The sequence below is a fragment of the Nothoprocta perdicaria genome, unplaced genomic scaffold, assembly GCF_003342845.1.
Source record: "Nothoprocta perdicaria isolate Ctin4 unplaced genomic scaffold, notPer1 scaffold_0, whole genome shotgun sequence".
Classification (NCBI taxonomy): Eukaryota; Metazoa; Chordata; class Aves; order Tinamiformes; family Tinamidae; genus Nothoprocta; species Nothoprocta perdicaria.
The window spans coordinates 884,270-911,472 of NW_020454092.1; the positions used below are offsets into that span (position 1 = coordinate 884,270).

Genomic DNA, 27,203 nt, shown 5'->3' on the forward strand with positions numbered 1-27,203 from the left:
GGCCTATGATTTTATTTCCAGCAAAACGTCTCATCAACTGACTAAGTCTGAAGGGTATTATGAAATAACCAAAAAATTCCAGGACGATAACAGAAAATTCTGTTCATTAAGGATTCCTGTGCCTAAAGGGTCATGGACAAAGAGCAGCACATGATCTGCCTCTTCTGTATACAGTTCACATGTTTTCCAGCATTCCAGCTGCTGGCATAAGGTTGAGGAAATCGTATGAGCAAATGTGAGAGTGAATAGCATGACTTTGGATTGAAAGAATAGAGGAGCCAGTAAGGCTACAGCGCTGGAAAGTTAAAGACCGTGCACTTCCCAACACACTGAAAGAACCTTCTGAAGACAGGAATGCTATWGCTSCARCCWSCATCCASARGKATTKCTAGTAWCAGAGAMAAAAAAAAAAAAAAAAAAAAAAAAAMMAMAMAMAMMMAAMAAAGGACAACAACAAMAAAAAAAAAMAACTTTTCTGGCCCTGGTGCTGATTAAGCAGCAGTAAAAACCTGTTTCTTAGGTTTAAGCATATAAAATGTCATTTCTGGCAAAATGTAGCAGATAGTAAGAGAAACTTGGGTACTTTCGGCCCACAGTCTTAAGTTGTCAGTCTGCAGGACTGGTTTATTGTGTAATCGGAACAAGTTAGAACATTTAAAATTGCAAGAAAAAGGCTCTTTAGATGAACTTGACTTGAATTTTATTGTTGTTCAAGTTTGATGGAAAGTTTCTAAATTCTTGAGAGATTAACTCTAAAAATTCAGCCTGTACCAGAAACTTCAGCCCTTCTGTTTTGAACTACTGAATGATGATTTCAAAAACAAATAAATAAACACCCCATCAACCCAGCCAAAACAAACACAGCAGCAAGGCTGTAGTTTACAAAACCCCAAATAATCAAATTAATTAATAATCCAAACAATTTAAATCAAAATCTAGCTCTTAGGCTCAGGAATAGCAAATTCTGACCACAGCCTTTCTCCTACCTAATTGCTACACTAGGAAGGAGGTTAGAAATCAACTCTATAGTTAGTTTGTAAAATGAAAGCAACAGCCTCAGCAGCTTTCTACCCTGAACTACTGAAGGGAGACAGAGCCGGATTAGGACAGCTCACGGGTGCTTATATAACATTTATTTATAAATCAAGTCTCACCTTTTAATGCAGCAATTCAAAAAGAAAAGAAAAAAAAAAAGCGACTTAGTATTAAATATGTATTTCATTAATTCAGGTCCAATTATCAGTAAGTTTGTAACTACAGACAAGTTTTTATTCACATGTATTACCCACTACCAGAGCCTGAGGCTTATCTATATATAAACAGTGAAACTTACTTGGAAGATAGGCATGCATTTCCATAGGTAGTTTGAATAACTCAATTTATAGGACCCTTCTGAGATTAAGTACCAAGGTTAGTCAGTGTAATACAGAAAGTTTGGTTTAGAAACATTGTCTGCTTTTCAGAAATAGATAAACTGTTATGAAGTGGAAGTTTCAGAAGTCTAACAGCAAATTTACACTGGGTTAGTGTTTCGGCAAAATAAGTTCCTGGCAAAGTCTAAGTTAACTGTATTAAAAGTTACACAAATCCAAGAATGGGCTTGTAATTTACATATAAAAAGTGACAACGCAAGATTTGACTTTCCGTGATCTTGACACATTATCAAAGTCCACAGTTTAATCCGTATAGTCTTCCCTCAGCTATTATTTAAACTGATACAGGCTTTTCCGCTTTCAAGACTTGCATCGAATCCTTCTCCAGTTTCGCCCTGCCACCTCTGCTGGCCATCTACGCGGGTATGCGGGTCGCGGCTTCCTCTTCAGCATCCGCTCGGTTGGCATTTATTTCTGCCAGTGTTCGACCAAATCGAGTCCACTCGTCGCTGCGAGGAACGGCAATTTGCTGTTGGCAAACATAATGTTACTTGTACCTCCTGATAAATGCAAACTCAGCACATTTTCAGCAGCAAATTCACAGGTAATGCTCAGAAGAGACTCTCATAAAACAGCATCGCTTTATTTAATATACCTTCTAAAAGAGTCTTAAGGTCAAAAGTGCTAACAAATAGAGGCAGAACTGGAGAGCCCTGTATTTAAGCACCGAGATGATACTATCACAAGTTCATTGATACACTTGTAAATCTGAGAGATGGTCTCCAACTGGTAATGAAATAGCAGTGAAACAGGCCCCAGTGTTGTAACGATGACTTCCAAAAATACCAGTTTCCCAGCAGGAACTAGACCAAGGCGGCTTCATTTCAAAAATTCTTTGTTCAACATTTCTCATATTATTACTGTTGAACACAATTCAGTTACAAAGAGGACAAAAAAACCTCTGTGATTGTTTCACCTTATTTTACCAGCCTTAATTTTTTTTAAACACACTTAGAGACTACCTGGCTGCCACGCTGCCAGCATGACTGCCAAAAAGTTAGGCTAAAATACTTGAAATAGAAAGAGAAAAGATTAATATGAAATTAATTTTAATCCTTGAAGAAAACTATAGCTTTATTCCTAAGACAGGAAAAATAACAGTTAAAAATAAGTTCAAGAGAAGGGTAAAAGGCAAACGGAAGTGTTCTCTATTTTGCCCATTATACGGTATACATACCTCTCCCACATCGTATATAACGATCTGCCCCTCAGAATCACCGACAGCGATCTCTCTCCCCGAATGGGTCCATCTCACACGGTTCAAGGCAGGATTGCCCTCCACAGAAATGCTTGCCGTTGGCACCTGCATCCATTTAAAACACATTTCTGTTTAAAATGCATTGCTAAACTGGCAGGAGGGTTTCCTGACTCTAGGTAGCCAAGTGCATCCAATCCGCGAGCGCTGTCTGAGGGGCAAGTGGCCCACGTTGGAGCTCAGGCTGGACAAGCAGGGCGTACGAGGGCTCTGAAGAGCCAGGAGCGGCGGCGGCAGCGCCCAGACAGACAGTGCTGCGCTGTGGGACAGAGGAGCTGCTGCCTCGGCAGGGCCGCGGGCACCGCGAGGCGGAACAGCGACAGCCCGGGGGCACCGACAGAGATGGTGACAGAGGGCAGGCATGAGCGCAGCTCTTCCTTGTATTTTATTACTTACTTCTTTTTTTTTTAAAAAAAAAGTATAAGTAGGGACTGGAGACTTCCGTCACCTACCAGTTTAAACCTGGAAAAAGGTTTATACTATGAGCAAATATATACCCACAGTAGGAAACCGAAATCTTTAAACTTTTTAAGTTTAAAATAAATTACACTTTTGCCAAAGTACTTATATGGCAAACAAGAACAGTGGCACAGAGCAAACAAGACGGCTCCCAATGTGAAGCTGTAGGCTGCCACGGCCAAACTGGCAGAGGTCTGAAAACACTTCCACAATGTGGCACTGACAGAGATTTTGTGCTTCTACACATAAGGCAATAATTAATTGCCACCAACATTCATTATAGGAAGCAATGTGAGTTACCAATCACAGAATAATATATATTACTCTAGCAGAATAACAATAACCTACTGGAGCTCCAGAATATGAACAACAACCAAACCTACAAACAAACCCTCCTCCTCACCAAAGAACTCCATCCAAATGCTCTGGTTAAACCCGAGCACCTTCCTCAAACTGTGCAAAGCCGGAAGCCCGTGGGCAGCCTGTGCCTGCCCGCGCTGCCAGCCTGCGCTGGGCTCCGCCACAGCCTCCGCCTCGGCCTCACCTCCGTGTCGTTGTTGAGGTTCCACAGGTCGAGCCTGCCCATCCCGTCCACACACGCGAACAAGGCCGGGTGAGTTGGAGACCACATAACATCATAAACGTAGTCCGAGTTGTCTTCAAATGAGTAGAGTGGCTTATTATTCTGTGAAAAAAAGCACACAGTATTCTGCGCTTCAAAGTCTAAAACCAACAAGCACGGCAAAATACAGAGAGGTCTTAGCTGCATTATCTAAACGTGATACACGTTCTGACTTGCTTCAAAAAATAATTCTGGAAGAAACAGCCAAAATTAACTAATTATCAGACATGATAATTTCCTGAGCATGTGGCCTTTTTGTTGCCTGCTACTATAAAAGCCACTAGGAAGCCAATATCATTGTAACAGACTACAAACTGAATGCATTTGAGGTCTCAGAAGTCAAGGCAGTACTCAGTCAGGGACAGTCTACATGGTTACCGACAGACTCTAAGTCGCTTCCTGCGCTCCGCGTTCCTTGGGATGGCAAGATGAGAGCGAGCGGCAGCGCTGGCAATGCGAGCGACACCTGTTTCTATAGCAGGCTCCTGCGTGGAGCTGATTGACACGAGTTTTGGTGCTTGTCCCCTGCCGCTCTAAAAATTGTAGCAAAACATTTGCCTGATGCAGGTTATGCGGTAACTGGCCCTGCTCAATAGCACTTAAAGACTGAACTGATTTTACAACGTGATTTGGACTTGCTAACACTAATAGCTGAAAATGGGTTGTAAGAATGAAGAGAACAGATCAGAAACGCGCACACGATGCGCAGTCGGAAGGCAAAGTGTCTTCATGTGGTTAGTTACAGTTTCGTTCCTCAGCTGTCTCCTCTTTGTAGGAGCCCAGAAGGACACTGTGGGTGAATGAGGTTGGTGCAAAGCCCTGGAGAAGGGCAGCTGCCCTGGGTTCGCTGCGCTTGCATTACAGCACCACCTTGTGTCACGCACGGTGAAGAGAAGCACTGAACTATTTTAGTTACCTTAGTTGTCCAAAGCTTCACTGTCCAGTCAAAAGAAGAGGTGACAAAAAGGTGCGAGAAGTCTACAGGCCCAACTGCTGCATGGCAGTGGATCCCTGTGATGGGTCCCTGGTGTCCTTCAAACATCTCGCTGATTCCAGCTTTGCTGTAAGAATTAAGGTTAATTTCTGTGAAAACCGTACATCTGATTTACTTAAATCCAATCACAAGCACATTTTCCTGCTTTGTACAGATGTTACCCAATGCCAAAGGCTTCATCACAGCAGGCATGTGGAAGGCAATGTTTCAATGTGGACCTTAACATCAACATCTCTTTTTTGTTATCCTGAAGTGTCAAAACACACCACAGGGAGCAACCCATGTCCCACCTGGCAGGGGCACATTTAACTGCACAGTTCTTCAGGCTTCGAGTCATACAAAGAACAGAGCCCCTCCTCAGAAATGAACAGGAACCTTCCCCAATTTTAAGCAGAAGTTACACGTACCTTGCTAAGACAAAGTTCAGACAGAAAACAGTAACAAGATACTTCCAACAGTTTCTTATCCAGAGGGATAAAAAGGAAGGGGAAGGCGGGGGGAGGAAAGATGAGCAGGATGTTACACAAAAATGATACAATTTTGGTTATTTCGAAACCAGAGAGCTGTGCAGCAAGGCTGATGTGTATTCGAGATGAAACCTGGACTCTCAATTATATTTAAGAAAGCAATTGATAAGATACAGCCAGACAATTTCAAAATAGATTGAACAGCAGGAGAAAGGCTGGCCAATTGAGGATCTGTGCGTGATGTTACTGTACAATTATTACAGCCCCGATACCAAGTTTGGAATGTTCCACTACAATTCAAATGAATAAAAACAAAGTGAGCTGAGATTGGCCTCATCTCTGCAAACAATTCTTAGCAGCGTAGAAGCAACTCAATATTCTAACTTTCTAGTTTGGATGAAGCTCTTACTTGGGTAAGAGTGTGTGCTGGATTTTACACACAGTTATTTTCAACTGCTTCAAAACCACGAACTGACCGCACGCTATAAATACACTTAGCAGTGTAAAGCACACAGGGACTTGTCCTTTTACTATTTTTATCCCTTAGAGAAATGAAGGTTTTACTCACCTGCCATGGCGACACGCAGTGTACACGGAGCCCTCCTCGCTTCCAACTACAAAGTTGTTGACGTCTCCAACAGGGAAGGACATGCACGTAACCGCCACTGCCTTGGACTGCTTGTGAACAAGCTCCATGCTATCCTGCAGTGACAGCAGTACACATGCTTTTGAAAACCTGCTGATATTAACATTTACACCAAGTCAGTTAGATTTTACTTGTTTAGTTTGGTAGGAGTAAGAAAGTTCTTTCTTCCTTTTTCAGAAAACACAATTTTAAGAAAATTAACAAAACATACAGAAAGGATTGACAGGGAATTACAGATTACACAGGAAGAAAATGTATTTTATAACCTGGTCATAAAGGTACTGTAACTGTATATGTTGTGTATTGTAAAAATGTTTATTAATGCTTTTTAGATTGCTTTACAAAATCCTTATCTGGATTACTGGATACACTACCAATACCCAAAGTTATACCTGTGGCTGAGAAAGCATGTCCAGACTCCACGAGCATATCTTCCCATCAGTTGAGATACTAATCAGATTATGAGCATTCTGGGTCCCAACGACATTTACGCAGTACACAGGATGCTAAGAAATACAAGATATTTTCAGAAAAAGGAATTTTCAAGCAACAAGTTCTGGTATAGTTAATATATTATAAAATATACAATGTTTCCTAAGACATGAAAGATCAATCACCGTACGGTATGAAGAATACTCTCCTACAAAACAGATGCTCGTCTCATTCAAAAACTAGTTCCTCAGCAATAGCATTGGAAAAACACGGACATAAACATTTAAGCATCATCAATCAAGTGCATTGGACGGGGTTTCCTAGAGGTTAAATACATCTCAACAGGGAAAACAGTTCTTGTAGATATTTCACCCCCTACCGTGTGAGCAGCAGCTGAGAGCGGAGTTCTCTGCACCGGGGTTCTCTTATTGCTGCGATTATCCCATAGCACAATCTGGCCCGAGTACGTGCCACCAACCACTAGGTTAGGATGAAATTTTGCAAATGTGGCTGACATCACTGCTGACTGAAAGAGAAAAGAAAAACCTTTATCATTCAACAATGCTATGTTTAAAACCAAAGAAAACATGACCAATTTTAAGTTTTCTGCTTAGATTTATTCAATATGGTATTTTACTATTCAGTTACACAAGGACTCACAATGCCTTGAAATGAAACCCCAGCACTCTTAGTTTCAATTTGTATTGATAAATAAAGTAGAAGGGAAATAAAGTTTCTCTCAACTAATAAAGTAAAAAAAGGTATATATTTCTCCTAGTACAGTGCATTAGCGCTGGAAGGTCCACCAATTTCAATAATGTTTTGCTACATTCTGAGGGTCATTACCTAGAGAATCTAACAACACCAGATTCATTTAATTTTGACTGAACTATGCAATTTCCCAGACACTATTTTCATAACAACGGCCATACTTCTATCCCAGGCTTGGTGCAGCAGGAAAGATTCACACCATTCTACCTTCACAAGTCCTCCATCCACCTGTTGCACTTGTATATTCCTAGTTTTCATCTCCTCGGGCTACTTTCATTTCATTCTGTCAGCTAACTTCAAGCAGTATAGAGTTCCCATCAATCCCTTCACATAAAAACTCTCTTTGTGGGTCAACCGTTACATAAGAGCGTTTCTGTTTGTGTTGAAGTCTCCAGCTATCAACATCTTTTTGCAGTACATGTGTTTAAAATGAACCCAACCCAACAAAATCATTATGCTGACAAATATAATGAAGGCACTTGACCATCAACATAAAACTTCTAGCCTGCAGAGACTGAAATAAATGCCCCATACCTGGCAGTGAAAGACATACTCTGGGGTAGTTTTCTTGTACTTCATGTTCCACACCAGGGCTACGCCATCAGGCTCATGAGGTGCATCTTCATTGTTATTGTAGGAGGCTACAAGTAATTCTGGGTACTGTAAAATAAGTGAAAAAGGTTCAAAGTAAGTAGAATGACAGTCTGGACAATCCTAGAACCTAACTGATAGAAATCTTAGCTTCTAAAACACAATCAACTTACATGCCACATCTTGTTCTATTTGTCATAGTAACTTGTCTGTAAATGTAAAGGCCATTACTTTTAAGTGTGCTTTGTATTTTAAAGATGATAACTCTACAATGTAACTTGTAAACAGTAACAAATATACTGAAGGCTTTTTCTGAATATTACAGGGATTTGCTACTTTTTTCAGAAGATTAAAGGTTCTTTTTGAGAACCATGGAACATCTAAGACCTATTCTACGTAACACTTAGCAATCAATAGTGTCTACTGAAGAATTACCTAAACAGAACTAGCAAAATTTACAGACAACTACTTCACGTGGCACAAGTGTTGTTTACCTGAGATGACCAGTCCAAACAACTGACAACACGATGCTTCGACCAACGTTCATCAAAAAACTGCCTATTCAAGGACAGTTTTGCTCCTGCTTGAATCTCTCTGCAAAGGTAAGTAGAAAATATTAATCTTAGATCACATTTCAGTTACAAGTTTTGCACATTCTCAGTAAAGCAATCAATGCTCTCATGTTACCCTTCTTTGTCTTCTAAGTCTCTTCCGCTATAGTCGAAGAAGATGTTAATCTGCTCAGAAAGGGCTCTTTCCACAATCCTTGTGGAGTGGTCAAAGAAACTTAAGAATTCTTCAGAATGCAAAATTTGTTGCTTTTCCTCTTCTGTAAGTTCATGAGGGGCAACTGCAAAAGAGTTATATATAGATTTTTTATAATACATATTTTCACAAACTGTTTTTGAGAAAGAATTTCCACTAACTGGAAATTGAAAAATTTGTTTCATAACATGCATACATGTTAAATACTTTTCACACTTTTTATTTACTTGCTGAGTATTAAAATGTAAGTCAGTCAAATAGATTTCAATTTAATGGAAAGAAAAGTTAAAAATTGCTATATGCCTTTCTTCACAGGACAGTGACATGTTCTGAAGTGAACTGTACCTTCCTCCTCCTCCTCTTTTTTTAATGTTTTTTCTTCCTCAGGTTCAATTGATGGCTTTGGTACAACCACATCATCTTCATCTTCCTCATCTAAGGAGAAACAGGACAGGCTGTCAGAGTTTTTTTAAGGGGAACAGTAAAATTTTATGTGAATCTCAGGTAAGTTCATATAAACAGGTATCATTTACCTTAAAATACTGAAACTGAAATAAAGCATATGAGAAACTGTAAAGTAGCCAAAGTGGAAATCTTCCTTAGAAGCATTAATAATTCCACAAAAAATAATACAGTCGATGCATGGTGTATGCAACATTCTGACACATTAATGCCGTAGAATAAAGAAAAATCAAATGTCTAAAATAGTCTTCAGAGCAGCTGCTTACTTGTGATCTGAAACCATCAGAGTCTAATGGGTCTTCGCATGGCATGAAGATGGCTTACATTAGCTTTCAGGTTGCTATTCTGAGGCAAATTTTGCTAAAGATAATAGCAGGGAAATTACTTTTTTTCTGTCATTCTAAATGCAAGTCTCATTATCTGTATCATGTTTGGCAAAAAAGAACTTTACAGCCAAATGTGTTTTCCCTAATTGCAATGAATAACATAAAATGCTAATGGTCAGGAATACTGACAAGGTTTCCCGCACTTTTCATATTCCTACATTTTACTCCTTCAACACTGTAAATCAGAGAATAACTTTAAATTACTTTGTGTTGTGGAATATGCATTCCCTGGCTTTTCTTCATCTGCTTTCTGGAAGAAGCCTCCGAAAAGCCTATTTTTATTGGCTAAACAGCTCTGTCATCTGTGTGCAAGGGGCCGGCAGCAGGCGCCCGCCACCCGCCTCCTGCAGCCTCCTATTCCGTGCAGTGTTCGCAGCCATCTCCGGAGCCCCGCTCCATGGCCCCGAAGGGCAACAAGCCCCCTCCCCTGCACAGGAGGAGGGCGCCAGGGGATGGGGATGGGAAGCAGCTGCCAGGGCCCGTCCCAGCAGCCCGGCCAGCTGACCGGGCCGCACGGGCAGATGGCGGCGCTGGGCCGGCGTCTCCGTCTCCGCGCGAGCTGCCCGCCGTGGCTCCGCCGTTTTCTGCCTGGCTGCTCCCAATCACAGCTCTCCCCAAAGGCAACTCCGCGCAATTACCCACACGCCAGGAGGTCCCCGCGCGGGCCTTGGCCCTGCAAACAAAATACAGCTTGTGGGCCATACCAGCTGCCAAGCCACACACATCGTGATGGGCTTAAAGAGGGCTGAAAATCTTCCTAACTCCATAGTGTAGGCAATAAAAATATAACTGTACCTGCAGGAAAGAAAGCTTTAAATGACACTGTATAATGCACGCAATAATACAAACTCCAACTTAATCAAAATGATAATGACGTATGCCAATCCTACATTACTTGAAATTGAGCGATTTTTACGTTCTGACAAGTTTACAGAACTAGGATAAATGGCATGAATGATTTCAATATATGCTCATACTTTTGAACCAAATGGTGAAGGTTAAAATCTTTCCTTTCAAGGGCCTCAATCAGCCACAAAGGAAAACAGTAATCACTGTCTTTTCAGCCAGCCCAACCGCATTTGTCAGCCCTTTCTCCGTCAATGCAGCCAGAGCAATCAACCTGCCAAACATTCAGAATGGAAAAACAATCTGAAAATACAGGGTATAATGCACCTGCCAGTGAAAATGGCCATTTCAAGAAAAGCTAGTGATCTCAGTGACCCTGCTGAGGAGGCGGTGGTGCAAAGGGGAAAGAACGCGTAAAAGAATTCTTAGCGATCTCCACTCTCTTGCACATTGACACTTCCTTACAAAGCATGCCAATTACAGCTTTTGTGCTACTTAAAAAAAATGAAAGCTTTTTTGGGCAAAATAATCACGCAGAGAAAGAGAAAGACACTGCTCCTTTTTAGATGGATTCACATGTACAGCAGACCAGTAACCTGAAAACTGTGCAACTTGTAGCTATTCTCAAGCCACTGAAATCCTAATGGCAAATCACTATAGGTGTGAACACTGATAAATGTTTAAAAAAAAAAAAAAAAAAAAAAGCACTGCAAGTTAACAGGCAGGATGTGGGGAACAACAAATTACTGAACAACATATGCTACTATGGCCACTTGGAGAAAAATCCCCGCCTGCTCCATCTCTCTCCACCCCATCACCCGAGCAGATGCAAACGATGCCCCAAGCAGAGAAGTTGGGTTCTGAGTCATCCCACATACATTGTCCTCACTCTGAATGCCCCAGATCAGAAATTTCAGCCTCCCACCCCCAGGTTAGCTGCACTACACTGATTCTAAGCACCATTTTCAGTGACAGGAGTCAAACTCTTGTCAGATGCAGATGGTCAACCCTTTAGTGCTAAGTGACCTTCTAATCTACATATTTTATTCAAAAAATCATGTAGTTGATTGCTTCTGTTTTTTAATGTTTGAGACATAAATGGTTTATATTACACAGATCTAGATTCCTTCATTGTACTTTCCCTACACACAGCCAACTGATATTAGTGCATTTAAAGGCAAGACACAGCACTCATTTTAATTTCTTCCAGGTATCCGACATGAAATTGAACCTGTCATCTCGCTATGATTTATCGGTACCTACCGTAGGTACCTACGTAAATCTAAAACCTTCTCTCTTAATTTAAAGAGCAGCCGTAAGCAAAACTGACTTTCTCATTAAGAAATCTGAAGAAAAATATCAAAAATAAAAGGTAGAAAAGCACACAAATTTCTGATATCATTATCTCTAAGCAGCGTGCTTTCTCACAGAACTTTACAATCTAAAAAGACAGCAAGAAGCTGTAAGACAGTTTGGATTTCAGAATTTTTATTTTAATTACTACTACTCATTTACCCTCACTTTATGTAATAACAGTTCACGTGCTAGCATTTGCAGGGAGCTGCCAATAATGTGCATGCAAGCAAACTTTGGAAGAACAGCCATTTCATTTGGGAAGAAAGTTTCACCCCTGGAGTCAGAAACCCACAATGTAGCAGTATGCTGCGTTTGTTGAAAGTCAGGTATATGAAAGGTAAATGAACTTGAAAATCTCCAAAGCCCAGTCGGTCTCAGTTCATTCCCCTCCTTATTCGTTATTGACTTCATCTACTTCATTCCTGCCACTTCAACTGTCAGGATACAAAATCCAATTGCTCTTTTTAACAGAAAGGCTGCTAAGACTTAGTAAAGCCTTGAAGATGGAAAACAGGACTATGTCACATCAACATATGGATGAATACTCATTAAAGGATGCTAAGTGATTAACTCCATGCTTTTTTTTCTGACAGAGGAACAGGGAATCTGAGGTTATAAACTGAGCAGTGAAGACTACATAAAAATAGCAGTTACTTTAGAAGTGACAAGTTTCTTGTCAATGAATGCTAAAACAGGTTTAATGAACCATTGAATTGTTACTTTGAGTTAACATCAAAATTGTGATGTATTTTGGCGAGACGGAAAGAAAAGCAGTGCTGTAAATTAGGCTGCACCCAGCAATAACACTACAGAGTGAAGTTCCAGTCGTCTGGGTAATCTGTTGCTGCAGAGTAGGTTAATCAAAGTTAAATCATCTGTGAAATGGATGGCTTTTGTTAAGTTCAATGTGTCTTCATATCAAGTTTTCCCATCTATATTTCACTGTACATTTAAAGCATGCACAGGAATCCACATGAATACAATGCTCCACTATAATACTTGTATAAAAAAAAAAGTTACATTAATTGTAACAGCATCCAGAGGCCCAGTCCTATACACCAAATTGGTATACTCTACAGAGTCAAGAAGCCAAAATATGTTTAATATTTATTTTACAACACATTCTCAAAGAGTGTAGAAAGTGCCTGGAGTTGGCTGCAATACACATATGTGCTGTATTGTGCAGCAGCACTGGACATAGTTATTTCATTAACCCATTAACCCTGGAAAAGTCTTAAGTGTGACAGTCTTCAGGCAAAGCTGTAGTCACCTATATGTCTATCTTGGCGTTAGCCACGTTAAGGGCTCATAACGTCTTTTTGGCTGCAACGGTAATTTCTTCCTATGCAATTTTCAGAAATATGTTACCAAGTTACAAAGGAAGAGATCAGAGAGCTGTCCAGCAGAAAGCAGTACAGCAAGAACTGCAGGTGAAGGGAAAATACAGTACCAATATCAGAGTACTCTGCATCAACAGTGGCCAACATGGGGCATGCAGAATATCTGGACAGATTCCACACTTCATGCATGAATTCTGAGGTTATATTAAAGCAACATATTCGTGCTTAAATAAAATAATGGAAGTTGTAAGAACTGTTAGGATGCTAAATGCATACGACAACATGGTGGTGTCACTTTTCAAAAATCAGGAGCTGGATATTGTACTGGATACGGTTATTGTATATCCATACATATGGGTTTTGTATAAGAGATGACAAGGCCATCTGGTGTTTTCAATACGGGTCTTTCCAGGGGTAAGAAAATGAAGAAATGGGAAAAGAAATCATAATTCTTGTGATAGCATTTTTTGTCTTAGCAGAAGGAAGCTGATAGTGCCAATGACACTAAAGGCAAATGGAATTTCCTTGGTTTCGACATCTCAACAGCTGAACACAGCTGAAACGAGGCAGTTTCAGTCAACTCCCATGAGGAGTGACCTTCACATCTTAAAAATCAGAACTCTCCAGGTAAAAGCTGCTTGCTATAACTGCTTGTTGTACTTAACCTAAAAGGGGTATCTTTGAAAGTGAACGTCAGGTTTAGGAGGTGGATCTCCACTACATAACTGTCACATCAGTGGTATTTCTGCAAAGATTCCTAGGGCAAGCAGGGAACTGTTTTGCTTTAAAACTAAACTTTACCATACTTCCCAGCTCTACTCCCCAAAAGATTAGTTTTAACTTCACTTTGTTTTCCAGTCTTCAAATAACCAGCCTGGGTTTTCTTAAGCATCATAAAGACAAAAAATAACCCACTTTTATTTGTGAGCTCTCAGCTCCTTAAGCAGCTCAATTTGTCTAATCTGCATGTTTACTAGGGGGTGAAAAAAATGCAAGTATTGCTAAAATGAATGTTAGACAAGATGTAGAATGACAAGAACATTCTTGAGCAAGAGCTGTATGAACTTAATGACAGAATTTGTATCAATCATCTTTCAAATGAACCTTCATTCTACCTTATTAGGTTTTAAAACCATGAAGTGTTGGTTCCAATTCATGAAGTCAACATTATTATAGTTGAAGAAAGAATTCAGTACTAAGTTAGTCATTCACCTTCCTTTGGTTGAGTCATAACAGGTGTTTGCGTCTCCTTTGTATAAGTAACAACTTCTCGAGGAGGAAAGTCAACTTGTGTAATTTTGGCCATTCCAAGCTTAACAGGCCCACGTCTAAATAAAATGAATAGAAACATCAGAAAAAAATACTTAATTTTACAAAACATATCATATTTAGTCTATAACAATACATGCTCATCACATCAGACAACACAGCCTAGTAAGAATTAAATCCCATGGAAATTAACCCCTTAAAATTCACAGGATTATTATTGCTATTTAAAGTCAGCAGCTATTTATACATTTAAGACAAGAAGATGTGCAAATGCAGATAGACATCTGGAATATAAATAGCATTTTAAAGTCTTACTCCTTTGCTGTTGACCAGGGTACTGCTGTGTACTGTGTCTAGGAAATAGCCTGTCTTCAGTGGAAGAGACCTGCTCACAAGTCACACTTGCAAGGTTAGGGTTCTAGGATTTCAAAGCTTGAAAAACAGCTTAATTGTTCTGAATGAAAGAGCATTTCCTAGTGCATTTAATGTGCTGCCCATCTTTTGATTTACCTCTAAGATGCTATTTAGAACCCCGAACTACTGCAAGTCTCATCTGAAGTCCACACAGGAACAGGTCAGTTATCCATGATGCAGTGTGCAGGGCATGATACTGGAAACCTCAATGCTTTCACTCTACCCTGGCTTATGAAGTGTCATCTTATAAACACAGATACAGGCAGCATCACCTAACTACAGTACATAAGGTACTTCCAAAAAAACATATTGTATTAATCAGAACCACTTCAGTCACTGTATTTTCCTATAAAAGGTAATTCCATTAGGTGTTGTGGTCAATACAGCAACTATCGAACAATTAAAAGCAGTTTACCCATGTAAGATTTAGTTTCTCATTATCTACACTTCACCTAGTTTAAGAGGAAAGAAGAAAAGGAGAAAGTCTTTTTTTAAGAGACTGGTGGGCTGAATCATGGCTATAATCACGTGTTATGAGTTTTAGCAAGACTTAAAATGAGCTACAATTTTTATAAGCAAACTTGAAATATTAATGTGTATGTTATATTAAAAGATAAGAGCCAATCCTTGCTTCAAACAATTACTTCTAAGCTTTGTATGCTAAAATAAATTATTTATAGAGTTTATCTGCCAAAGAAAAACATCAACCATTTAGTTTTGTTATGAAAAATAAGTAGTTTTACATGTACTTAATAAAATCAAAATTTCCTATTGTGAACCAATAGCACTAAGTCTTGGAACACTGTGAACCTTCATTAGACACAGAATATTGTCTTAACAAGTACTTAAGCTCTAGTACTCATTACTTATAAATATATTAAAGAGGGAATATAATAAATCTATGCAATACCCCAGATCGGAATCAGAGTGGAGCTGAAGAACTGATGGATCAGTATCCCAATGCAGCGTCCTGATACCACAAGTTGAACAACCATGCAGCATTAGCAAAAAAGGCCAGAGATTAGTGAAGCAAATACACACTACGAAACGCTAGAGTTATAGTAAGCTTACAGTTATTTCATCTCAAAAAACCCAAAGCAACGTAACACCAGTTAAGGGAAGTTCACTAAAAAATCAGTGCAATAAAACATGCAGCAAATACAAAAGTTGAAAAGCAAACACCAAATTCAGAGCTATTAGAAAAGAAATAAATTATTTTAAGGATTAAAAGTTAAAGATTTGCAAACAAACATAGCACTTATAAGAGGCAAATATAAATATTTTAGTTATTGACAGGAACTAATGCAGACTTTAAACTCCTTTGTAAATCTATACAGATCTGGTCACGTCCTATGAAGAACCTTTGTTAACATTATGCAGTCTTGCCCAGAGCATTAACTATGTGGAGGAAATTGTCATATTGGTGAAGGAAATGAGTCAACACATAAACCTTCTGGTAGTGAGGCAAAAACACATTTCCACTGGGAGAGAGAACTGCTAGAGTTTCCAAGATGTGACACTGCAGTAATTATGGGTTAAGCACTGCCTTGGGCTTGTAAGTGTCATCTGATTTAGACACAACTCTTTTTAAGGTACACAAATCTCTTAGATATAGTGGGCTTTATATTAATAATATATTTCAAAGTACTGTGATATCTTGTTGCAGTAACAAACATCCACTGTAAGTCACTCCTATATCAAAAGATATAGGAAACAGGGCCTAAATCTTGTAAGAACAGTAAGAATGCAAAGGAACAGTATCAAGCCGGAAAACAAAATTGCTTACTCATGAAAATAAAGCAAGACAGATGTAGGTAACAAGAGGAGCAGAGTCTGCTGTTTTACTAATTACTAAATAAGTTAAGCTAGAGGGAAAATTCAGGATCATAGAGAAAAAAGATTCAATTAATGAAGGAGGTCATCTCTGTAATGCACAGTCCCAGCACAAACTATAGAGTGTTACCAAGGAACTGAAATAATAGAGTGAGATAAAAGGGCAATATTGGAACACCTTAAACTTGCTAACGTTACTCCTACTGACGCAGAGCTCATACTGGGCTGCCAAGTATAACGCTATGGAATTATGACACAGTACAACCTCTCCATCAATTTTCAGGTTCAAGTGGATGTGTACATCAGGCATGCTTTGCACATTTTTACTAACATAGGAGGATACAGACATCTGTTTATTAGTGGACGGGAAGAACTTTATCCATTGGTCAGAGAACAAACAAGGAGAGTCTTTCTAATAGCAATACTATGCTATAAAACTGGCTATATGGTTATATCTGTTCTGCATTTTCAGGGCCCCTTTGTTTTCTAGAGAAAAAAAATATCTCCATGTCTTGGAAGTTATCAAGATGACCCACATTTAGTTCTAAGTCTTGCAAATGGTTGAAGCTAAGAGGTTTAACATAAAAGCCTTTGAGTCTTCATGGAAAAAAGTATGGATAGAACAGCATTACGTTACTATGTATGTGAAAAGTACAACTGGAGAACGCAGAATGCTCGCGAGGTGGAGATACATTCAGCACTCAGCATGAATGTGGAGTCTGGCCACAGGTATGTGACCTAAATATATTGCCATATTGAAGTCACATATATTTATTTCTTGCTTTTTCTCCTAGACAGTCAATTTAAACATAAAATGCCAATTTATTCACAATTCAAGATTACTAAAATTTTTCTTTTATTGAACAAAAGAACCATGATATAAGTTCTTTAGTTACATGACAAATGAACGCCAATTGCATAGTGAAAAACTATATCCTCAAAACACCAGTGTCAAAAAGAGTTCGTGTTTATTGCTTGTTGTATTTTTTCCTGGTTTTAACTTCATAGTTACTAAAACTTGCAACTTTTCTTTAGTCCATTAAGATCTAGAATAATTGGAGACTGTAATTCCGCATGTATAGTGCATATGCATACATGTTACTCTTGTCTTTTAAAAGATGTGTGACAGGGGTACACATATTCACTTTCTCCACAGGGAAGACTCATACAGGAACAAAAATAACTGAGAATATCTGTCCTTTAACCAGATCTCATCCATGAAGCATCTACACCAAGTTTAAAGTACATAAGCAATTAATTGGTGTGAATATATAATTTATCAATATTAACAGACAAATAGTATTTTTGTTTACAGACTGTGCACAGGATATGACAAATGATGGAAACTCCCTTTGGAGGTAATGTTTCCCATCTTATAAGCCATGAATTTCCACTTTGAATTCCCAGTTTAACAGAAATATTTAGCTGTCTTTAAAGCTGTAATTCTCAAACTGTCATGCACAAAAGAAAAAATTCTCATAGAAATGTAGCAAGTACTGGATCTGCTACAAGAAAAAAACAAACAAAAACCCCCATACCCTGCAGCTGTACCAATATGGTGCTAGGGTAGACAATATCTACTACTACATGGAAAAAGGAAATAGCTCATGATACATATATGCCCTCCTTTCAAAGGCTGAAAAAAGCCCCAAAGTGTGATTTTTCCAGTTGTTCTACTGTCCTTACATGTTCACGTGCACAAGAATAATACCACAATACATTCAGATTCATTTTACTTTACACTTGCAAGTTTAAACAACTCTGCTAATGCTACCAATTTCAAAGTAGCAAATGTAGCTGTATTTCAAATTCTGAAGTAAAGCACTTGGATAAAACAGTCACTGCTCACAGATTCAACACCACTGTAACCTCACAGTTAAATCATGACATTCTCAATTTTACTCGTGATTTCTTATAAAGTTTTGATTTCTTATAAAGTCTTACAAAGTCTTGATTTCTTATAAAGTTTTGATTATTCAGAATACAAGTGTTAAACAAAGGAATACGACAAAGAAAGTGGCATACCTAGATCCAACAGCGCCATCCCCGGAGTCCTGGCTTCCAGCCTCACTTGGCGTACTCACGGATTTGGAAGACGGAGAGGTAGGAGGAGGGACTAGATAGTGAAACAGACAGGTATCCGCTGTTACTACTCGCAGAGGTTGCACAGCTTAGGATGTTTCCAAATTAATTGAACATGAAGCATTTAAAAAAAAATAATGGCAAAAAAAAAAAAACAAAACATGGATGAAAATGAACAGTAGAAAGAGAGGGGAAAAGACAATGTTAACATTTCATGCTGGATGTTCATGCAATTTCCTGGCATATATGCACCCAGGGCGTATTTAAAAAAAAAAAAAAAAAAAAAAGAGAGAGACATGGAGGGAAAGACATTTAAGAAAAAAATGATTTGAAAATATATTTTTAAAACTGAACTTGTAGCAGAAGGTGGCAAAAACTTGCAAAAGAATTTCCACTAAATTATGTTGCTTAAAAGAGAAATATAACTGTTTGACACTAGTTATCTTAAAAATATAGGGCGGCAGATTTTGTGGCAAAACACAGTCTCTGAAGTGTGAAGAAAAAAAAAAAAGCAGTTTTGGAGCATGCTACTATTTTTGCTTTAGTTTAAGCCAAGCACACAAATCTTATGTTGTCTATCCCAGGTGTCTGGTACTGAGTTTTGTTTTTCTTTTTATTAGACAAACTATCTAGTACTACTATCTACTACTACCAGCTACTATCTAGTACGGTTATATGCAAATACACTTTAAAAAGCAACATGGTTTTTAGGAATTTACACAATACACTGAATGATATCATATTATTCGAACAACACAGAACTATTTCAAAAGTTCTTTCAAATTTTCTTTTAAAAAAAGAAACTTAAATTTATGCTTAAGAATTAGGATGTGCCTCAAAGTTTGTCACAGCTTCACATTTTAGTAATAGGTAACACATTCAGTCAACCCATTCACTCTTCAACTGAAGTATGTGAATTAGAAACTTATTTTGTCACCATTTAAAAAAAGACACTTTATCTAGAAATAACAGAAAAAATCAAACTAGAAATAAACTTGTAACAATATACATAGTCAAGACAAAAATAATAAATTAGGGCATTAGAGATAACTATTTTTAGATCTGGCTTTGTGATGTTACTACCCTTTTATTCCACCCATTCTAAACGCTCTCTCATTTTGCTAAATATTTAACAGCCTCTCAGGGTTTTTAAGGCCTCTAAAGTAGCTGTCAGTTCTGTTTTACGATCCATTGAAACTGTGGCACAGAGTCTAAAATATAAGCATTGCAATCAAAAAAATACATTGCATCATAAGTACAAGAGTAATCAATAAATGAAACCAAGGCTAATTTAGTTTTGAATAACTCCAGAAAAGAATAACTCTGTGCAAATGTAAAAAACTCCTGTAAGGCACACAAGAATTATAGCAGTTTTAAAATGGAAAGGCTTTATACAAATGAATTCAATTTTGGTGGATTTTTGAGAAGAGTAACAACAACAAAAGTAATTCTCAAATTTTCCTTCAACAGAAGTAATTCTCAAGTTTTCCCTCATAAAAGCTGCTGTTCAAACTCCACTGAGCTTTCCATTATAAAAAAACTGTAATAAGAGAGCAACATGAAAGAGAATGAAGGTAAAACAAAACATATACAAACAGAACAAGCTTTACTGCTATCCAAAACTTCACCGAAAAAAATTAAATACAAGCTGTTTCTTCGGTAAAAACTCTTTAAGCTTTCTACAACATTTTATTCAAAGTAAATATTTAAACTACACTGATTTTGTATATTTGCACACTCTTCAGTTAGCAAGTTAATAAGTTAATCTAATAATTAAAAAAAGATAATAAGATCATGGGCATTAAGAATTACACTGCTTCAAGAACTGAACCAAAATTTATGCCAAATTAAGTGGCTTAGTACTTGATGCTGCATTGCCCTCTTGTGGAGGGAGCTGTTTTCAAGGAATTCTTCCTATTAGTTACCAGATACCTATTTAATACATATGTCTTAAGAAAAGAGTAAGCATAATTCCACCTAGCACAACAGAGGATGGAACAATAGTCAACTTCTTGGAAGTTATTTTGTTTCACTAACTAATGCCTTCTTATATAAAAAAGGGTGGAAAACACACACTTTTCCTACTATTTAACTATACTTAATACGCTATATACTACGCTGCCATCTCCTGTAAGAAAGGCACCTTTCTTTGGCCTTCTACTGGGACACATTTTGTCAGGATGCAGTCAGCAGACTGAGCTCGCACCTCTGCACACTCTCTTGAGGAATGGCATAGGACATGTTAGCTTAGTTTCGGATCTGGATCAGTTCGGGGTACCTTGCACTGAAACAGAAGGAGCCTGAGAATCTGTGTGTACAGCCAGGTGTGGCTAAGGAGCAGCTTCCCGTAACAAAATGAACTGCTGCAGCTGCTCTAACGGAAAGTGCTTTAATGGTATTATTCCAGGCTCCGCTTTTAAACACCTCGGGGTTGCCCAAAAGCAATTCTGAAGATGTAGCCAAGCACAGACCTTGCCAATCAGAAATGATTCTTTTTCTGTGTTTGTCAGCATAGTTGAAAAAAATCATCATCATTGCATCAATTCTGGAAAGGAAGTTTTAACACTTCCTTGAATTTCAAACCTGGAGGAAAAGAAAGCGGTGTTCAAGTATCACTCTCTCTGCCCTTGTTTTCAAGAGAGACACAGCCAAATAAAGGCAAAGAGCAACAACCAATATAGTACACCAATACACCCATCCAAGAATGGCAAAGACATGAATTATCGTCCTACACAGTTAAGTTTTATACTTAGACTTACTATGACTCCAAAATCCATCAGGTATTTGAGATGAAGAGAATTAGGGAGTAAATATGCAGAAATGAAACAAGCCAACTCAATATGAAAATATCAGAATTTAGATGTGACATTATGAAACAGTGAGAAGAAATCCAGAAGAACAGTAAGCAGGGAAAATAGGTCTTAAAAAAGAACATAAATGCACCGTATTTGTACATTTTAAATATGCTAAAAGTGTGTCAAGTACAAAACATATCTTTTATACATATTATACTGAGCTTTTACTGAGACACTTCACTAGATATTACAAACGAAGACAACCATGCCGAACAAAGTACTACCAAAAGCAGACAAGCAAACCCAAAAAACAGCAGCCAGGAATTTAAGATATTTATATAAATTTCACAGTCCTAACAACAAATTATGAAGGGAAAATGTTTATTTTGTAAATTAATGCTACTATTCTTACCAACAGGAGAGTCGGGTGTTAACCCCATACTCTGAAGTAATGCTTCAGCTTCTCTCCTCTTCTTTTCAAGATCAGATTCTTCTTGTATAGGAAGAGCTTCTTTCTTCTGATCAGTCTAAAATAAAACAGTAATTAAATTATGGCATTTACATGGTAGTAAGAACCATTTAATTTTGTTTCTGACATTTCAATAGGCTTTCTGTGGTACTGAAACAAGTTAGATAATTATCATACAGGTTAGATAATTAAGCCCGATCCTTTCTGTAGATAAACAACGGTCAGGAACACTTTTTTTCTTATATTAATGCTAACCTGTAACACTATAAAATTATTAAGATGCGAGGCTGGATATAGTGTAGCTGTTAAGAATAATTAAAAAAGAAAGGATTTCTGATTATTATATAATTTCTGATCGTTTTAGCTATTTTTTTTCAAACAAAAACATCGAAGGGCTGTGAGAAAGCTTTCTTTAGAACCTCAGATGCATTCATGAACAAATATAAAACCTTAAAAACACATCCAAAACTATGCAATAACTGCTTAACATTGAGAAGTTAGCGACAAATTTAATTATTTTGTTTCATTTTTTCCCGAATTTCACACAACAAAAGAACAGTCACATTCCCATCTTCTTTAAAAGATTCTGAGCACTTCTCCACATTTTTCACAGCTTTTTCAATTCCAGAAATATAATTAATAATTTAAGGTATTCCCAATTCAAGCCACTGACAAGTGAACATTTTTGTAAATGTAAATTAATTATTATAAATACAAGGCTTTAAAAGAAGCAGCAAAAACTAGACAAGCCTACTCTATGACAACATCACAATTAAAGACCAATTACTCTTTGTATGACTGCACGTTATGCTTCTAGTCCATTGTTTTTAAGAATGTGTACAGACAAACACTCCCAAACTTTGGGGCAAGTTACCAACTGATCAGCCATTGTATCACAAGTGGAACCTCAAATACAGACAATATATTGGTCAAAATATATTTCCCTCGCCTTTCTGTCTGCATCATGTTGCTGGCAGCTGCCCAGTCTTGAGTCATATGCTAATTCAGGAGTCCTACAAGATCATAATCAAAATACAGAAATGTCAAGAAAAAATGCTCTAAACATTTTGTCTGTTGACAGCTTTTATTTATGATATGTAGTCTGCTGTCAGGAGCGAAGTGGCTAGACAACTGTGACATATGTAAGAAAAAAATGCAGAAGACTGTAAATAAACTGAGTCCATATATATTTAGCATGTATTGAAAGTGCTGCTCCAATTTTAAAATTCAGGTTAAGAACAGAAAAATAAAGTTATCAGCAGAACAGCACTTAGACATTTAACATGGGCATCCTGAGAACCGCATCTCAGAAATATGTTCTCTTAAGGAAGGCTTTTGGGCTGTATCACAGCTGCATCTCACAGTGCCTTGATTAACGATGTCTCATGCATATACGTATAAATATTGGATTTATGAAAATACAAGGGTGGGTTTTTCCTCTTGTTTGTATATTTTAATATAACTTATTGTATTGACAACTCTCTGTCTATCACTATTGATAAATTTAGGGGCATTTGTTCTTCACAGAAAAGGAGACTGTTACATTTGCACCAGGAACAGAACATTAGACTGTGACTAAAAAAACATATAGCAAATAACTTTAAGTAAACCTATCTTTATAGTTCAGGCAAGTAACACAGGGAAACAGACAAATTTCAAGGGAAAAAAAAAATCTTACTTCTTTTTTCTTTCTTTCTTCCTCCTTTCTTTTTTTCTCCTCCCTGATTTGAGCCAATCGCTGTTTCTTGCGCTCCAACTCTGCCTTCAGCTCACTTTTGTCAGACATGGTTGAAACTCTGATCAACACAAAAACCATAGAATGGTTATTTGCACTGTTTTAAACACAGCAACTTTTCTTTTAGTAAGCAGCCATTAGTGCATCTGTGCTAGTGCACAAAACCTGGAACAGTGAAATCTCTTAAAATTGTAATTAAAGTCATATCCCTTTCCACATTTCCCTCAACATAACACAATCCATCTGTTGAAAGGATTGTTTTAAAACAAAGAACTGCAGCATGGTGACAGCATCCATTCCCAGGGCACTTCTGAAGCTGTTTGAAAGAACACTTTTGAAAGATACACGTCGAGCACCAAAGATGGTGCTATGTGATCTCGCAATAGGATCCTGCACAGCTGTAGAGCCAACTACAAAACTAACGGATAAGAAAAAGCAAGAAGAGTCTTTTTGCATCATCAGCATTTACTTTTAATTTTAGTACTTTATATATTGACAAGCTGCAAGTTAGTATAGCTTGCCAATATTTAAAGAAGAGGAACTGCAGGATTCAAAAATATATATTTAAGAAAAGATTTAGTAGGATTAATAGAACTTGCAAAGCAAAGTAGGTTCAAACATCATAGAAAAAAATATGGCATGCACAGATGCTCACTTTCAAAGAGTACACTGTGAGCTAAAGTACGGGATTTTTCATAGCAAAAAAAAAAAAAAAAAAGAAAAAACACAAAAATGTTTTTCTACATAAGTAACCCCATTAAGTACAGACACAAAACTAGAAAAAAAAAAGCCCACTTTCACAGCTTTACAGAGATTTAAAACACAGGTATGAAGAACTGCGTAAATGGGCCAAGGAATAGAAAGTTAACTCTTCTGCTGTTAAGCAAATGCAATCACATCCAGTGTAAAGGATGCAAAAGCAGTTCTGCACCGAGGGACCTACAGATGCTTTCACATTCTGCTGGTGAGCGAGGACATCCAAATAAGTGTAAATAATACACTATGTGCCCAATTGACACCTGCAACTGTTTGCCTAGCACAGAAAAAGAAAGCAAGTCCAGCCGGCGGCAAGCCCCGCAGGCTCCCCTGTACGGACGGCGCTGTTTTTCATGCGTTTTGACTGACACCGGCACTGCTAATTCGAGCTCCGGAGCCCGCAGCCGGCGTTCCGGCATTTTAAGGCCGCGTCCCCGCTCCGCCCGCGCGTCCCCGCGGCCGCTGCCGCCACGCAAGATGGAGTTCCTGCCGGCCCCGCGCCACAGCCGGCCTGTCAGCCACAGCTCCCCACCCGGCCGCGCCGGCCCGGCGCGCGGGGCTCCCGGGAGCTCCGGCTGCCGCTCCCGCCCCACAGCGCGACCGCGGCCGCCCCTCGCCGTGACCCCATCCCCGCGGAGCGGCCGCGGCCCCGCGCGCACCTGTGAGCGACCGCGCCCAACCGCCCCGCGCGCCGCTTCCGCCGCTCCACAAAGGCGGCGGCTGACAGGCGGCGGCCGACGGCGGCCGCCGAGGACCAAACCCGTCCCCGACGCGTTTCGGGGTGCGCAGGAACTCACGGACGGGCGCGAGGGCTCGCTAGCGACCGAGGGCAGCGAATTCCGGCGCCGCGCGCGCTCGCCTGCCGCGAGGAGCAGCCCCACGGGAAATCACGCGGGGAAGGAGCGCGAAGCGGCGGGCGAGGCCTCCGGGAGCATCAGCTGCGGCGAGAACAACGACACCCAGCGTGCCCTGCGTCCCGTTCCGCCCCTAGGGCGCCGGGCATGCTGGGAGCTGTAGTCTTGGGTTGGGCGGAGCCCGCGCCGTGGCGCGGCCGTTATGGAGCGGCCGTTACGGAGCGGCCGTTACGGGGCCTCGCGGTGGCGCCTCGCGGGAGCCGCCCGGGTACCTCAGGCCTTGAGGGCGCGGCCGGGGGCCGGGCCTCGCGCTGGAACGTGAGGCAGGGAGATGCTTTGGGCACAGGACTCCTGGGAGGGTGAGGAGCCACACGAGCCCCGGCAGTGCCGGTGACCACGCCATGAAACAACTCAGCCTGATGGAAACCTGCACTGAGCTGCGTATTTTTAATCCTAGGCCAGGCAGGCTGGCAGCCATGATCTCTTCCATGTTGATAACACGTCATTGCCGGTGTGCTGCTAGGGGCAAAATTGCCCACGCTAAGGCTTAGCTGCAGATGTCCACAAGTGGAGCTAGGTACGTGTCAGGCTGCTAGCAGCACTAATCTGATATGGCATTATATGCAAGGAGGCTCCTTCTAGTGAGGACGGACTCTATTAACGTTATGTCAAAACTAAACTGCATCACTGTGGTTGTCAGGCAGGTGCAAAATAGCACAAATAGTTTTGATACCAGTACTGATGGCTAGTATGTGACATTCCCAGTTGGTAAACAGCAATTATCAGAATAAGAGTGTTACCAATGAAGTCTTTGATTCCTCAGACTGTGCTTCCCCCAAAACTGGGCTTATCAAAGCAGAATTAGTATGGAGAACTCATATGGTTCACGTGGAGCATGGGTTCACAACACTTAGTGAAAGGGAGTTTACAGAGGCAATAACTGTATTAGCTCCAGAGAAAGCTAAATTTTCTGCTGTTATGAACTGGAATCATTTCTTTAAAATCACTGGAGCCAATGGATCTATGAACATCCGTGTCAAGCAAGGGTATGTTCTGAACTCTTGCTGACTTGCTTGTGTTCCCAGGAAACCCTGGAAAAGGACTGAGCTTTTATTCAGGCTGTGTCATAAACAAACAGGCTGGTACTTTGCTGGGATAATTCCCAGGAGATACTGTCAGGAATCAGTGTTGATGATTCACTGCTCAGTAGTTTTTCATCTCAGAGTTCACACTGTACCTTAGTGAAAACTAGAAAAAGTATCTGTTGTCTAAACAGCTTCTGATCATTAAATAAACCTCCAGTACATTTCATAAGAGAATGGGTGTTGCCATTGAGAGAGATTGTAAATGTGTGTCAGTGAAATGGTCAAGGAAAATTGTATGATATGCAAGAAAAGTGTTTATGTCTTTCCTCAGTGATGGATATGTGAGAATGGCAGTAATGAACTTCAGCCAACACCTGTGTTGTTGGTTACAGCAGCTGAGGATCACGTTATCATGTTTTACATTTGTCTTATGTTTTAGAAAATAGACTATGTAGATTTTTTTTTTTTTTGCAGTGTCAGTATTCCTTTTTTCTTTATAAATGCTCACAGCTTTCAAATAGTTCTATCTGAGTCAATTTGGCAGTGACATAAATACTGACCGAAAATATATGCAAATCTGTACAAACACTGTGTGATTTGTTACCATCCATTCATTTCATAAGTAATAACAGATCAACTAAACTGTTTTTTTTTTTTTTTTCCACTGCAGATGGAAGGATCAGGAACTGTATGGTGGGAGGAAACTCTGTGGATCTTGATAAGTGAGTGTTGTCTCCTGGCGTCTTCTTTGTGTTGACAAATATATTTTGCTATAGGGAATCCCAATTTTATAATGATCTCTAAGAATATGGAAAATTATACCACAAGAGGACATCTTTCTGGCTCTAGGGATAGAAAAAGAGTAGTGTGTAGTGTTTTTAATTCACCCATCCTATGCCCTAGCTTTAGAGTGAGCACAGCTGGGTTCAGACCTGAGCACCTGCCTTACCAGCTATTGTGTACCCTAGTAAGCAGAATTAGTGTATTTCTAAGAAATTATTTTGATTTGTGTAAAGGATTGATAAAGACAAATCTGTTTTCCCCTGCAGACATGCATGATTTCAAACTATAAACCAGAAGACATTA

General features: G+C 39.3%; 1 protein-coding gene across 5 annotated transcripts; it reads right to left on the minus strand.

The window, feature by feature from the left end:
* Nucleotides 1–1,059: 1,059 nt before the first annotated feature.
* DYNC1I2 (dynein cytoplasmic 1 intermediate chain 2) lies at nucleotides 1,060–25,017 on the minus strand. 5 transcript variants are annotated; one of them, XM_026043843.1, is made up of 17 exons: nucleotides 24,976–25,017; nucleotides 23,366–23,483; nucleotides 21,631–21,745; nucleotides 18,367–18,511; nucleotides 15,419–15,478; nucleotides 14,038–14,153; nucleotides 8,781–8,870; nucleotides 8,358–8,520; nucleotides 8,165–8,264; nucleotides 7,614–7,739; nucleotides 6,688–6,834; nucleotides 6,269–6,382; nucleotides 5,799–5,932; nucleotides 4,686–4,830; nucleotides 3,692–3,832; nucleotides 2,611–2,736; nucleotides 1,060–1,902 (listed from the first exon to the last, which is right to left on the minus strand). In XM_026043843.1, exons 2-17 carry the CDS (start codon nucleotides 23,471–23,473, stop codon nucleotides 1,789–1,791), a joined length of 1,944 nt encoding a protein of 647 aa, XP_025899628.1. In that variant the 5' UTR covers nucleotides 23,474–23,483; nucleotides 24,976–25,017; the 3' UTR covers nucleotides 1,060–1,788. The 5 variants fall into 5 exon arrangements, with proteins under 5 accessions (XP_025899628.1, XP_025899772.1, XP_025899700.1 ...); XM_026043987.1 differs by having other exon boundaries at nucleotides 18,367–18,457; nucleotides 24,976–24,994; XM_026043915.1 differs by lacking the exon at nucleotides 24,976–25,017 and adding an exon at nucleotides 24,838–24,860.
* Nucleotides 25,018–27,203: the final 2,186 nt, after the last annotated feature.